This window comes from Dermacentor albipictus, chromosome 9 (genome assembly GCF_038994185.2).
Source record: "Dermacentor albipictus isolate Rhodes 1998 colony chromosome 9, USDA_Dalb.pri_finalv2, whole genome shotgun sequence".
Taxonomy (NCBI): domain Eukaryota; kingdom Metazoa; phylum Arthropoda; class Arachnida; order Ixodida; family Ixodidae; genus Dermacentor; species Dermacentor albipictus.
The window spans coordinates 15599732-15613395 of NC_091829.1; the positions used below are offsets into that span (position 1 = coordinate 15599732).

Genomic DNA, 13664 nt, shown 5'->3' on the forward strand with positions numbered 1-13664 from the left:
CTGGGACCAAAGAGCAACACTTATCATAACGAAGGTAAAAAAAAAGAAAGGTTCGACGACCGTTCGCCGAGATTTGCTCGAGCAGGCGCCTTCCGCTCTCCCTGAATAGGAAAATATTGCCCGCGACGAGAGAAGTAACCTCTCAGGACGAAGCGAGCTGCCTCTCTTCATTTTTTTTTGTTGAATTTCGAGTGTTTTATTTCTATCGGACACGGAGAAGGCTGTGTCAACCCTCATGAAAAGGACCGAGACCCTCGAAGAAGGCCCGAGCCAACGGTTATCACAGGATCACGTGCTACATAAGGATACAAGCTTGTGAGTTCTCGACGATACAAGTTATCACCCTATACTAGCTCTCTCCGAAGAGCTGCTGCAGTACTGTTGGTCGGCCTGGGTCACGTGGGTAGCCAGAGCGCCCGTTATAAAAGCGCACCTTCCCGACTTGTTCAGGAAGCGGCCGGAGTCTAAACTCCGTCCTGCAGTGACCCAGAAAGCGTCATGCGGCTATTGCTGGGGATTGCAGCCCTTGCGGCTGTGACCGGTGAGTACGCCTTCGAGTTTTGAAACGATGGAATTTGTATCGAATTGAGCGGTAGTCGTCATATGGACGGAGGGTGCCTATGGGCACCGAACCTCATGGTACCGGAGCAAGTTTTGGCTATAGGTATTTCTGACGGCGTCCAACATTACTGACTCAGCGAAATTCGCAGAACGGCAAAAAAAGAAAAAGGAAACATTTATGTTCATAAGATATTCAGCTTCGCATGCAGGTTGTTATCACCAAAGGCTGTTTCGCTGACTTCTCTCGAACTTTCACGGACTCACCAGCGGGAATTTACGATAAATTACGTGCATTATTTTGCGTTCCTCTATTGAACATGTGCGTGATGGCTACATCGCCAGCAACGTTAACAGTGTTCTGATCTCGACACATACGCCTTATAACCTGCGCTGTAGAAACCAAAAAAAAAAACGACAGCTTCCTCAACCCTAGGAGGACAGACAAAGTAAGTCTCGCTTCAATATCAATTTCAGTAAACGCTTTGACACCTTCCCCCCCCCCCCCCCCCACACACACACACAAGGAGAGAACAATTTTAATGCATGCGAAGTGCTTCTGACGTAGTAATAGGTGTAAGTGTGAAGTAAGACCAGAATCAAGTTATTTTTTAGAACTGCTTGTTTCTGGGGAAAACTGCAAAAAAAAGTTAAAGTAGTTTTTGAAGAATCACCTGATTGAAATTCTGCCATACAACGACATTTTTTTCCACTGTACTTTTTCCCCCAAGTGTCGTCGACTTCCACAGCATCGTGTTTTATTTAGCAATGGACCCGACATATTGCTTTCACTCAATACACGGACGACATCAAATGGAAGTGCAGTAGTTAAGCAGTACAGCACCCGGTAGTTCAGTAGTTCAGCAGTTCCATACCTGGAAGCGGATGATCGCAAGTTGAGTCGTTCAGCCGTTAAGTACCAGACAGAGGGTGCCTGGTAGTTCAGCAGTTGAGTTCTAGAAAAAAAGTACCCGAAATGTCAGTAGTTGAGCAGTTCAGTAACCGATAAGTGGTACTGAACGCACATGAACATGCATCATGAAATAAAACAGTCAATTGTCTTCGATGCAACACGCGTTGCATGTCACACATGTTTACGATGCGTGCCCATGATAGTATGCACAGTTTTCCGCTGAAATGTGTTACAGAACGTGTTGTGAAGTGCCCTAGGTAGATACCGACCCAATTCTGGAAGATTTTTTGTAACGATTCGACGGATTGTCGCCAGGTCTAAACCTCCAAATGGTCTAAAGTGTAACACCGTAGAAATCACCGTGAATTACAGATTCTACTGACTTAGGGGGCTGTTTAGAAATCACCGATGCACATAAGAATTGTGGCGTTACCATTATAACAGGTTGTCCAGCCTAAATGATTGAGTAAACTGCACAACTTGCAAATTAGCGAAGCTTGTTAACTCGCAAAGACTTCAGGTTCTTTCCACTCCAAGTAAATTTTCCTGCAACATAACTGCGTCCTCAAAGTTGCATCAAAATCATGTATTCGTAAATTACACGCATCGCTGGCAAGACAACGCGACCCCAATAACGAATAATCGTGGATGGCCTGCAAGTGTTTGTGGAACTAGAACATTGATCAGAATTACTATAGATTCATTTGTATCTAAATATACAGAAAGCAATAATAGTTTCTGTTTTAATTAACGTACAACAAGCATGTTCTAAGTCACTTCTATGTTTTCATTGAACTATGTCCATTGCTTCAAATCATACCTAATGTGCGGCTAACGCCTGACTTTTCCTTTCTTTTTTCTCTTGGCCAACAGTGTCCGTCACCTTTGGAAATGGTAAGATATCTTAATTTGCAATCATCATCTGAAGGCGCGATCAGATGATTAATTTGCAATCATCTGAAGGCGCGATCACAGCTCTCACAAATTCTTCAGTGAATATAATTTATCTCTATTGGTCAACCTTTTCTTTAGGAAATGAACCCGAGCAGGTGCTCTAAGTACACTTTAAGAAACGCTTACACTATTTGTGGTTTATCTTGACCAGAACTAATATGTGTCATTTATGTTGCAAGTCTGCCTGTTCGTTTGTGCAGCGCTCAAAGTAATTTCAGGTCACGATCAGCAAGCGCACATCAGCGTAGCATAGCGTTATTGATAGGAAGGTAGTGCACACAGAGCGATTCTTTTAGTGTACAGGTTGCTTGTGCCTCCCACGGAATACAAAAGTCACGCTAACATTGTTAAGCAGAGTGAACCTGCTGTTAACCCATGCATAACATGTGGCATCTGCATGAAGAAGTAAGATGGAGCATCTGCAGAAATGTAGCAATTAAGAGATTGCTGTGCTTCTCAGCTTGTAAGATTGGGTAAGGTTCTTTCGAAAATTGAAAACTGTTCAAACTTTTGCTGTTCGAGGGCAAAAAGAGCAAGGTGAGTGAAACGCGTTAGCGCAAGTGATATGACGTGAGAATATGGCAAATAATTATTGAAATCATAATCAGTGTAATCATTGGGCACGTTTTGTAATATGCCGAAAGTCGAACAAACGCAGAATTAGAAACGGCCGTGGCGCGCGCAACGTCTCTTGAGCGCGTGTCAGGAGCAATTAAAGCAAAGAAGGCCGAGACAAACAGCTAGTCCCACATTATTTTGCAAGGACGATTGCGATAGGATGTCCACAAAGCTTTTTCGTTCAGTACTCATAGGCACTGCAAAAGACATTTGTAGTACATTGTTGCCTTTGGATAAAGTGCAAGTTACGATTGCACATGTAAGTTATATTTCCAGCTGCTGGAGTTTCACTAACTGCTCCTTATGTACTGGTTCCCCCAGGGTACGAAATTGGACGTGAGTATGTCTATGACTACTACGGACACTTGCACACATTCATGCCGGGAATGAGTCAACAAGACTCTGGTGTCGTCCTGAAGAGCAAGATCTTGGTCCAGCCCAAGAGGGACTACCTCATTTTCAAGGTGAACACCAATTTATACATGCGAAGCGCCAAGTGGATGTATTGTCTTCAAGTCATACTGCCGTGACACATTACAGGCGATATAATTTTAATACCAGTACACGGCATTCAGCAAAACGTCGCTTCGAACTGCAATGCACTTGGGCACAACAGACTTCTTCAAAGGGGTCACGTGAAAGCGAATATCGAAGAATATGGGGATAAATTATTATTGATGGTAAATCCAACTAAAGAGATAAAACACCTTCGGGAAACCTGTTCTCTCGAGGAATTGGCCGCTGCCTGTTATGAGAACTTCTCAGTGCCGATGCAGCCCCCCCCCCCCCCCCCCCTTCATTTAGAGTCATAGCCGAGAGACCCACACCAATTTCGCGGCTTGGCGCACAAGTTTCTCGAGCCTAAAGGGCTGCCATCAGCGTACGCGAAACAAGCAAGTGCCCAGCAAGGAATACAATCGTTAAACTTTCATGTCGGCAGCAGGAATCGGATACACCGGGCTTTGCTTATCAATCGTTCGAGTGTTACAGTAGAATTTGTTTTAAATTGCATGTCGAATTCGCGAAGTTTAATGTCTGAAAGCCACACTCAGGCTGTGGGAGTCGCAGTGGTGGAGGCATGAGCATTAATTTTGACCACCTGGGGTTCTTTAACGCGCACTAATGTCTGCGCACAGGAGCGTTTGCGCCTTCTGCCTCCATCAAAAATGCGACGGCCGGAACTCGAGACATCGACATCGCACTCCGCAGCATGAAATTCATACCGACTGAGCCCTCATGGCGGGTCGAGGAACATTTTTTTTATTGCGCATTGCTTAAACGCTTGTTCATTGGTTCGTTGTCAGACTAAGTTTTGTGAAACAGTTTCTTGATATCCAGCCTGTGGGCTTCCAGAAACAGAAGTACATGTTGCTAGGCTAGCCGCTTCATATTGCTGAGCCGAACATAACTATGATCGCTTTGGCGCAAATAAGGAAGCACGGAAAGGAAAGGAAGGACGGAAGACGGAAAGTTCCCTTCCGTCCTTGTTTGCGCAAAAGCGATCATATTTATGCTCTGCTCAGCAATTACAGATACAGGGAGAGAGAAATGATGTCGGGGGAATCACTACAGACAGTGATAATCCCCCAGTGATCGTCCAGTGATCCTCCCTGCTTTGCAGTGAATGTCATTGAAAGTGATGCTTCTCGTTCACTAACCTACACTTGCGCGTGGGTTAAGGTCCAAAGGAAAAAGGGAAACAAACGGCGAAGAAAGCAAAAGCACAGGAGCGGTGAGTAACGTGGTTGTTAGTCTGGTTAACTTACTCGAGTGTCGGAACCTAAATAGCAGATTTGACCAATTTCTGGTTTTGCGACCCTATATGCCGGCGTTCCAGGATTGTCGGCTCCGAAAGCGGTCGGTCGTCCAGACAAGCCAACGCGGTCCCGAACGACCACCCTGTGGCCAGTTTAAGTTCAGAAAACGGCAATGAACATGCTCGAAAGTTTACTCGCTGCCTCACTCGTAACAAGCAGCACCGTCGGTCATTCCGGTGGGGAAAGCAAAGGGTTTTGTGTACGCTAAGCCCAGCCACTGTCGGCAAGGTACTGTACTACTTTCGGAAAAGCTTGCGATGCTCGCCATTTTTATTTTTATACAAGCGTGCTCCATTTTAAGAAGACGCTCACACGGCTTGCCCATGTATAACTATTCATAGTTAGAATGAAACTTGGCAGTTTCGCGAACATTGCATCAAATAGATTTACCTATTCATGCGGTTGCGTCTGTACTGTGCAGGAACCTGGAGTAATATACGGAACTGTATCAACACCGAGCTAGTCCCCTTGCATAATTTCTTTATTGATGTGAGGGTTTTTTCGCGCTGGCGAATTTCAGGCACTAAAATAGTTTTGTTTTGTGCGCAGGTGATTGACATGAAGTTCGACAGGGTTCACAAGGATGTGGAGGATTTCGTCGAGCACCCGTTCAACTACAGGACAATCGACGAGCTCGGTCGCTTCATAGAGAAGCCCTTCACTGCCCGGTACGATCAGGGAAAGGTCAGTGAAACAGATTTGCTTAAGTGCGCAAGCATGACAGTGCAATCGCGTGGTCACGGTGTGGCGAGATTGGGGCAAATACTGAAGATAGGCATCACGCTTACGACTCGAGCGGCAATCAAGCATGATGAAATTCAGGTTGACATTATATTTAAATCACCAATTGGTTGACTTTTACGCAGCAGACGACATCTTCAATGGTAGTTAACGCCAGCGCCGATGCTCTCTACAAAGCATTGTAAGGAAACCAGGACTTAGGCCTTAGGTGACGAAGTCGAAAGATAAAGAAGTTATGATTCCGACCCTGCTTAAAACCAAAGGGCGCTTTTAATTTATATGAAAATTAGTTGTCAAAGTCTGTGGTTTTGCGTGCCAACACTACGATGTGATCGAGGCACGCCGTAGTGGGGGACTCCGGATTACTTTGGGCCATCTGGGGTTCTTAACCGTGCACACAACGCATGGTACACGGCCGTCTTTGTATTTCGTTCCCAAGGAAATGGGGCCAATGCGGCTGGGATTCGATCTCGCTCCCTTGGACTTAGCAGGGCAACGTCAACCCAACTGCGCCACCACGGCAGGGGTGCTTTTAAATTGTGCGTTAAATTTTCGAAGTCTCACTGCATCTAAAGAGCAAGTGGATAAAGTTCCAAGTTGACTTTGTAAGACAAAGAGAACATTCCTAAGCCTATCTCGTGGGTGTCGCATACGTTGCTAGGTCAGTGGGTCATGTTCTTACAAGTACAGCTTTAGGGGCTTTAACAAGATGTTGCCGAAGAAAATAATTACACGTTCTATGGGATAATTTGAGGCAGGATCCCAAGGCGCAATAACCCGATGATATTGGTCTTGGAGATCCTGCGCAGGCAGGATCTCGTACCTTGTTCCTTACCGCTAATTATTAGCTTTATTGCTCTTCGCTCGCGGAAGCTGCAGTATTTGGGACGCTGGTTCATGCTTTGAAAGGCGCGAACGCGTTAAAGATCACATCATCATTACTTTTCACCGTTGCCCTTATGCGCTCGTAGTAGCTTACGATTTCAGGCAGTTGAGACACAAACCTGTGCTAGTAAAGTAACAATTGACGACAGGTATAGCGCGAGCATTATACAAAACAATGAGTCCTTCACAAGGGTTCCCAAAATTCATGGGATGTGCATGATCTTTTTTAGTCTACAGATTGTCGTGGATACAGTCGCTGCTCGTACGCATATATTTGAAACCTATATATGTCACTTCAGTATACAACAAACAGAATGACCCTTTGTAGGTGTAGTCACGGTTCAAAGGAATCAACTAAAAAGGCAACCATTACGCAAGAAAGAATGTAAGAGTACATATTATAAAATGTTACCTAAAACAAGTACGATGCCTTACATGAAATCCACAGAAATTCCGTGCAAAAAGGTGCCGGAGGTACTCAATCACGGGTTCTTCGTAGCCGCACTTCATGCTGCTATTCGGTTACTTTTTCTACACGCAAATACTCGTCCTCTTGTTAATTTTTGCTGTTCGCGTCTCTGCGTCGCAGATCTTGAACATCCAAGTGACCCGAGGTGAACCAATCTGGTCCGTGAACATGAAGAAAGCCATCGTCAGCCTCTTCAACCTCGACCTGGAAGCGATAAACCCCATCTTGCCCAGAGATGAAGCTTTCTACTCAGACTGTGATCGTGGCAACTGCGTCGGTGGCATGCGCACTGAGCTTCCAGGGATGTACCGCATTTACGAGGTCAGTTAATCGTAACATTGACCTTGACTTGTGCACTGCAACATGTAATAATTCAAGCTTTTCCCCCGCCTCTTATTTTGTTTTTACTGCTTATCATGATCCACCAGATCTGAGCTCCAAGAAAATGTTTCCTCTTTGTCATTGTCAAAGTAATAACCCCCTCTTTGTGTATTATTTCACCTCCGCACCAAAGAGAACAATTTGTGTAGAACTTCTAAACCCTTGTCGTGTGAGTTAGATTCTGACATTATATATATAAAAAAAGATAGACCAACAACCTTGTGCTACGTGTTCTGTGTGCGTAATCGATTTCTGTGACTATATTTTTCGATGGAGGTGGCTCAAGGTGTCCTTAAGGAATCATAAATTCTATTGCGGAAACACTAAACTCCTACTCATATGAAAGACATTCTTACTGGCTACGTTAGCAGACATCAAGAACGTCGAATAGAAAAAAAAAATACAAAAGAAATCGGCTATAGTAAATGTTTGTTCGTGAACTCTTTTCAGGTAATAGCGAATTTAGACATACGTTCTTACTATGCTGAGCGTATTATTGATGATAGCTATCTACACAGAATAAATCATTCAGAATTACTCTAGCGAAAGTAAATAACGGGATAAATTGCTGCAGATCGAAGCACTGTTTAGCGATTGTGAAAAAATGCTTCATCCTTTACACGTGACATTGTATGGATAACACATTTTCGCACTCGCATTCTCCTGAACACTGGCTTGAATTCTCATTATCACTAAGGGAAAGTGTTTTAAAAATTGCTATGAGCTTGCTAGCCGTAAGTGCTGGAAATCCATGTAGTGCTCTGTTTTTAGAAAACTTGCCTCTCTACACTATAGTCACTGTTTATTCAACGCAGGATGGCATCTACGGTGAGTGCGAGACCATCTATGACATCCAGAAGACCGTGAACCCTGAGAACCCGTTCGCCAACGTCTTGAATGTGACCAAGATCAAGAACTACAAAAAGTGCCGCAATACGCCACAAGTCTTCTTTAAAATCAGCCATGGCACGCGATGCGTTGACTGCGCCGGCGATGAGACCGTGAGTGAAAATTGTTGAGTGGTTCCACAGACTGCTCGTGATTTCGAACTACCTCTAGGTGTAAGGAATATGATCGTGCATGGCCGAATAACTTTACCTCCGATGAATTTTGATGCGTACTATCATGGATGGATGGATGGATAATTTGGTGCGATTACTTTGTCATTCTGAAAATGACACGTTCATCGTCATACGGTCGGTCATGCTGCTAATAGTAGCACTGTGAATTCTTAAAACAAAACAATAAACCAACATATTTCCGAAAGCTCTGCATGCTAGAGTACGAATGATAGTGACGCAGAAGCAACAAGATGACGTGAAATGCCGAAGTTAAGCTCAGAGAATTGAGCATGGAAACTGCTTCCATTCGATGGCTTGAGTTTAGGCGTTACAGCCGGCAGTTTTATTTCCATCATGGCTCTTTTTGTGACGTTTGAAAGCAGCGATGTTAGGCAACTGCCGGAAATACTTTTTGTTTCGACACGTTCGTGTGATTTGTCACAACAGTGTGACTGAAGTTGTCGATTGCTAATTTTGCAGCACCCGCTGACATCCAACGCTGCCTACCACTACGACATCCGAGGAACAAGGCACAACTTCGTCATTGAGAACATCATCGCTGACGGCGAGATAATGTACAGTCCATACACACCGGACGGAAATACAATTAGGATCCTTCTCAAGTACGTCTCCTAGGTTAAATCTCACATTGATGCTTCGGAAGAAGCATTGCTAGAAACCATCGTACCAGTATTTTAGTTCAAAGGCTTCGACCTGTAGAAATATTTGCAGATAGAACATACAGTAGTGTTAGCATACTAGTATTACGCTGAGTGATAAATCGAAAGGAAAATCAGTCAGAAAAACATGTCATAATCATAAGCAAGAAACAAAAACAAGAACAATACTCCGTGTCCCCAGCGTAAATTATTTTTCACCAAACTTCGCATTTCGCAACTTTAACACGCTATCACACTGGATGACTACTACCCGAAAATATTAATTGATTTTGCCGTCAAAAAACTTCACGTGAAAGTATCTCCTGCGTAGTGAAGCTTAGCGCCTCATAATCGGGAAACTTCCAGGACTTCGTTAATAAAACTTAAAGTTTTAGACGAAACAACCCCCATATAGTCCGTCACACCTAAAATCACTGTGATTATAGTTGAGTTTTATTGTAAAATGTCCTAGATATCTAAACAACGCGCAAACGAGAACACGGGTTTTATTTTTATGGTCCTTCTCTACAGCCGCACCCTGCACTTGATGGAGACTCGTGACGGCATCAGCGACATGACCTTCAACGAGGACCTGGTGACCTACCCCAAGCTCTCCTTCATCTTCTCCGAAGATCATGACACGAAACGTGTGGTGGATCTCAAGAGCGCTCACCAGCTGATAGCAACTTACGGAATCAAGGGCAACGTCGACGAGGTACGGATGATGTGATTTGGTGGTGACTTCGAAACCTCTGTCGTAATGAAAGAAACGTGATAAGGGAATTGACCAAGTGGACGAAATTAAAGTGATGTCGCCGCACTGCTGAGGGAGTAGGACATAGTCAAAACGTGGAAATTACGTCGCCAAGAAAAGTTTTTACAGTGTAAGCGCTGCGTCTCCTACTCCAAACGGTCCCAAAATAAGTACACAGCATAATGCTGCAGGCATGAACTGAAAGTTTGAATCATCAATACGGAATGAAACCCTGGCCAGGAAATCGTGCGATTGCAGGCTGCGTGGCTAAGGAGAGAATATCTTCAACTTCTGGGTTAGTGATCAAAGATACCTACGATGATGCTAGAGCGCAATGGATATTAAACCGATTTCTGCACATTCCGTGTCGAACAGGTCGGAAGTAAAACAAAGGGCAGGCGTATGCTTTTGATGACTAGCTCAGTAACCTACGCAGTTGAAGGTTCTCACTTCAGATCATGGTTTGTGAAAGCGCGTATTTTAGCTTGCCACATTTAGTCCGAAATAACTTAGCGAAGTACTGTTATTCCGTACACCAACTGAAGACGGGCTAGATTGCTGTAATTTTGCAAGCATTACTTAAATTCACGACTGTACATGATTCTATATTAACTTGTACTGCGAAAGGGTGTACAATATGTAGCACTTGTTTTAGGACCGGCTTTTTTGGGAACAGGCACAAGAGGAGAAAAGATTTGCCAGGTCAATCTTTAAAAATAAATAACTGCTCTCAGAATTCTGCTCGGTAGAAATAAACTCCAGGAAGCAGGTGCAAATATCAAAAGGAAAAATGCTTGTGATTTCCAGGTTGGCAGGATCTTCAGGAACTTCGCACAATGGGATCTCAGTGAGGAAGACCTCAAGGAGGCCATCAAGAAGGACAAGATGCCCATCAAGTTCCTCGAAGTAGTCTATTCGTTCGTCCTCCTCGACTACAACCAGATAGACGACTTTTACCACCGCTTCGTTGAGCCTGGCTCCAAGGAACACAAGTAAGTTAATTTAGTTTAAAACATTGATGGTATTCTCAATTATCTGCACGTGAACAGAAAGCAGACGCCGCAGAGGCGTTTTGTCGAGCAACCGAACTGAAAAAAGTTTTCCTGATTCTTAGGTATGACAGCCCCAACCACACCTCCGCAAAATTAAGTGAATGAGCAAGGGCTAAATAAGGGAAGAAAATCAGTAGCCTTACTAACATAAAACGTAATTTTTATAAGTTTTTGACAAGTAATTTGACACAACACTGAAAACATTAAAAGCGCGAAACCATGTAATACCTCTAATTTCTTGCTCACAAGTCAACAGCGCGTCTATCGAGGCTGGGACCATGAACTCCTTTCAGCACGCTTGGGAACATTAGTAAAAATTTATGTGCCCAGCATGCTTCGAAGCACATGATCCCATGACCTCTTACATGAGTTGACACTGGATTCCACATAAATATACGAAATCACCACCTTTTTTAAAAAATGGGGCGTCACTAGATGTGTACTTGCTAGACGTTTTGGATGGCCTGGATTTCCTATTTCGCAACAACAGGGGCGTCTTTAGCGGTAGTAATCACTTTCGTCCCATTTTCTATGTGGACTTCAGTCGAAGCCACAGCTAGCAGACACAGACGTACAACTCTTGACTGCTTGTATGATATTTACACCTCTTCCATCCGCTCACGCAGGGAGGCTTTCCTGAGCGTGCTCACGGCCGCCGGCACTAACCCGGCGTTCATGTACGCCAAGCATCTCATTCAGAGCAAGAAGCTCGACGAGGATTCCGCCTCCACGTTGCTCATCAACATTCCTCAACACATCCGAGAACCCACGGAGATCTTGTTCGACGAATTCTACGTAAGTTCGCGAGTGCGAGATCCTTCCGCAGCGAACTGATTCCCAGCTCATGAAGGAGGTATTTCGCCTCCTACTGAAGTTTCTTAGGCCGGTGTGTCCAGCGGATGGTTTTCTTATGTGGCATATTTGCTCCACACAAGTTAAACTGAGACGACTCCCTACTGTGCTGCGGCTGTTGTCTTAGCTTTGTTAACCGCTACTCTTTACACTTAGCGTAATTATTTTCCGTGATTCAACTCGACGAACAATCGCTTTGACCCCTCGTACACTGGACAACGTGACCAGTTTGCTCGAAGCTGATATTATTGCTCCAGTTTCCAAGGAGAGAGAGAGAGAGAGAGAGAGAGAGAGAGATTAGAAAGAGTAGAATTATTTTACTTTTATATGCCACGCTGAAGATAAATTTATTTGATTAGTTTCAACATTTGCACATTGTTGCGTGGCTAAGCTAGCACCATGATTCAACGCCTGGTGCGTCAGTGTGAGAGTGTACTGTTTGAAGATTATTTATTTATTTATTTATTTATACAATACTGCAGGCCCAAATGAGGGCCCAAGCAGGAGGGGCAGAATACATAAATATTTGCATATGCACGTGCTTATATATACATACAGACATGAAAAGAAAATACAAAAGCAATGCAACATATGTAAATATTATAAGAAAACAAAAAATGAAAGCGACGACTAATAAGATTAAGAGAAGGTACACTGAAGGAAGGCAACTTGACAAACATTAGAACTGTATCACACGCATATGTGAGCACTGGCAACCACTATCGAGACAGGGGAAAAAAAAAGTACCAGAAGTTGAACGAGCGCTCATTGCAAAATACTGTATAGAATAAGGATGATGTGGAAAGTATTATACAATATTCACGTTTAAAAAAAAAAGAAGAAAACAGTAACAAGGTTTGCCCATATGGCAATACCCCCAGTATCAAAGACACAAGCGGTCAATAGAATCTGTGTTTATCAATTGTGATAATGGCAGGCTGTTCCAATCTGTTACAGTGCGAGGGAAGAATGAAAACTTGAAAAGGTTAGTTCGGGTGTTATAAGGCGTCAAAGAATCAGCGTGACGATGCCGTGTTCGGCGCGCTGTAAGTGGTTGAACATAAGCCTGCGGCTGGAGGGACAAACAGTTGTTTTTAAGAAAGAAAAGAAATTTCAGTCGTTGTATTTTCCTGCGTAGTTGTAGCGTTTGGATATTATGTTGAATCATTAGGCTAGTAGGAGAGTCACTCAGTCTATATTTAGAAAAAATAAACCTGACAGCTTTACATTGGACCATCTCTAAAGTGTTAATGTTAATTTTCTTATAGGGATCCCACACAATGCATGCATATTCCAGTTTCGGTCGGATGAGTGAAGTGTAAGCCAGTAATCTAGTACTAGAGGGAGCGTGCTTTAGTTTGTGCCTGAGAAGACAAAGTTTCCTGAAAGACGAGCTACATACGTTAGAAATGTGCCTATTCCAGCTGAGGTCACTGGTTATTGTGATTCCAAGATAGTTATATTCGCTGACCTTGGTTAGTGGTTCCGTGCCGAGGTTATAGACAAACGACATTTTATTAATTTTTTTTGTTATGGACATATAAACAGTTTTTTCTCTGTTCAATTCCATACCCCACCGACTGCACCAGGAAAGAATGTTTTGAAGGTCAGAGTTAAGCATTAATTGATCATCGTGGCAAGTAACCTCGTTAAACAACACACAATCGTCAGCAAACAGTCTAACTTGAACGGGATGAGAAATTTCGTTAGTGATGTCGTTTATGTAAATTAGAAATAGTAAAGGTCCCAGCACGCTACCTTGAGGTACTCCAGAGGTTACTGAAAGTTCGTTAGAAGAGTAATTATCAATTGAAACGAACTGCTTGCGATTAGATAGATAAGCCGCCACCCAGTTAATAATATAGGCTGGAAGATCTATTGACTGTAATTTTTCTATAAGTTTATTGTGAGGTACAAGGTCAAACGCTTTCTTAAAGTCTAAAAATATTA

General features: G+C 43.5%; 1 protein-coding gene across 1 annotated transcript in view; it reads left to right on the top strand.

The window, feature by feature from the left end:
- Window positions 1-408: 408 nt before the first annotated feature.
- Window positions 409-13664, top strand: part of LOC135903667 (vitellogenin-6-like) — a 38245-nt gene continuing 24989 nt past the window's right edge. Inside the window, exons 1-10 of the mRNA XM_065433991.1 lie at window positions 409-541; window positions 2345-2365; window positions 3365-3507; window positions 5410-5544; window positions 7076-7276; window positions 8152-8337; window positions 8878-9020; window positions 9588-9771; window positions 10618-10802; window positions 11489-11657. Of these exons, the coding sequence (XP_065290063.1) occupies window positions 499-541; window positions 2345-2365; window positions 3365-3507; window positions 5410-5544; window positions 7076-7276; window positions 8152-8337; window positions 8878-9020; window positions 9588-9771; window positions 10618-10802; window positions 11489-11657 (1410 nt within the window). The 5' untranslated portion in view covers window positions 409-498. The remainder of the gene's footprint in view (window positions 542-2344; window positions 2366-3364; window positions 3508-5409; window positions 5545-7075; window positions 7277-8151; window positions 8338-8877; window positions 9021-9587; window positions 9772-10617; window positions 10803-11488; window positions 11658-13664) is intronic.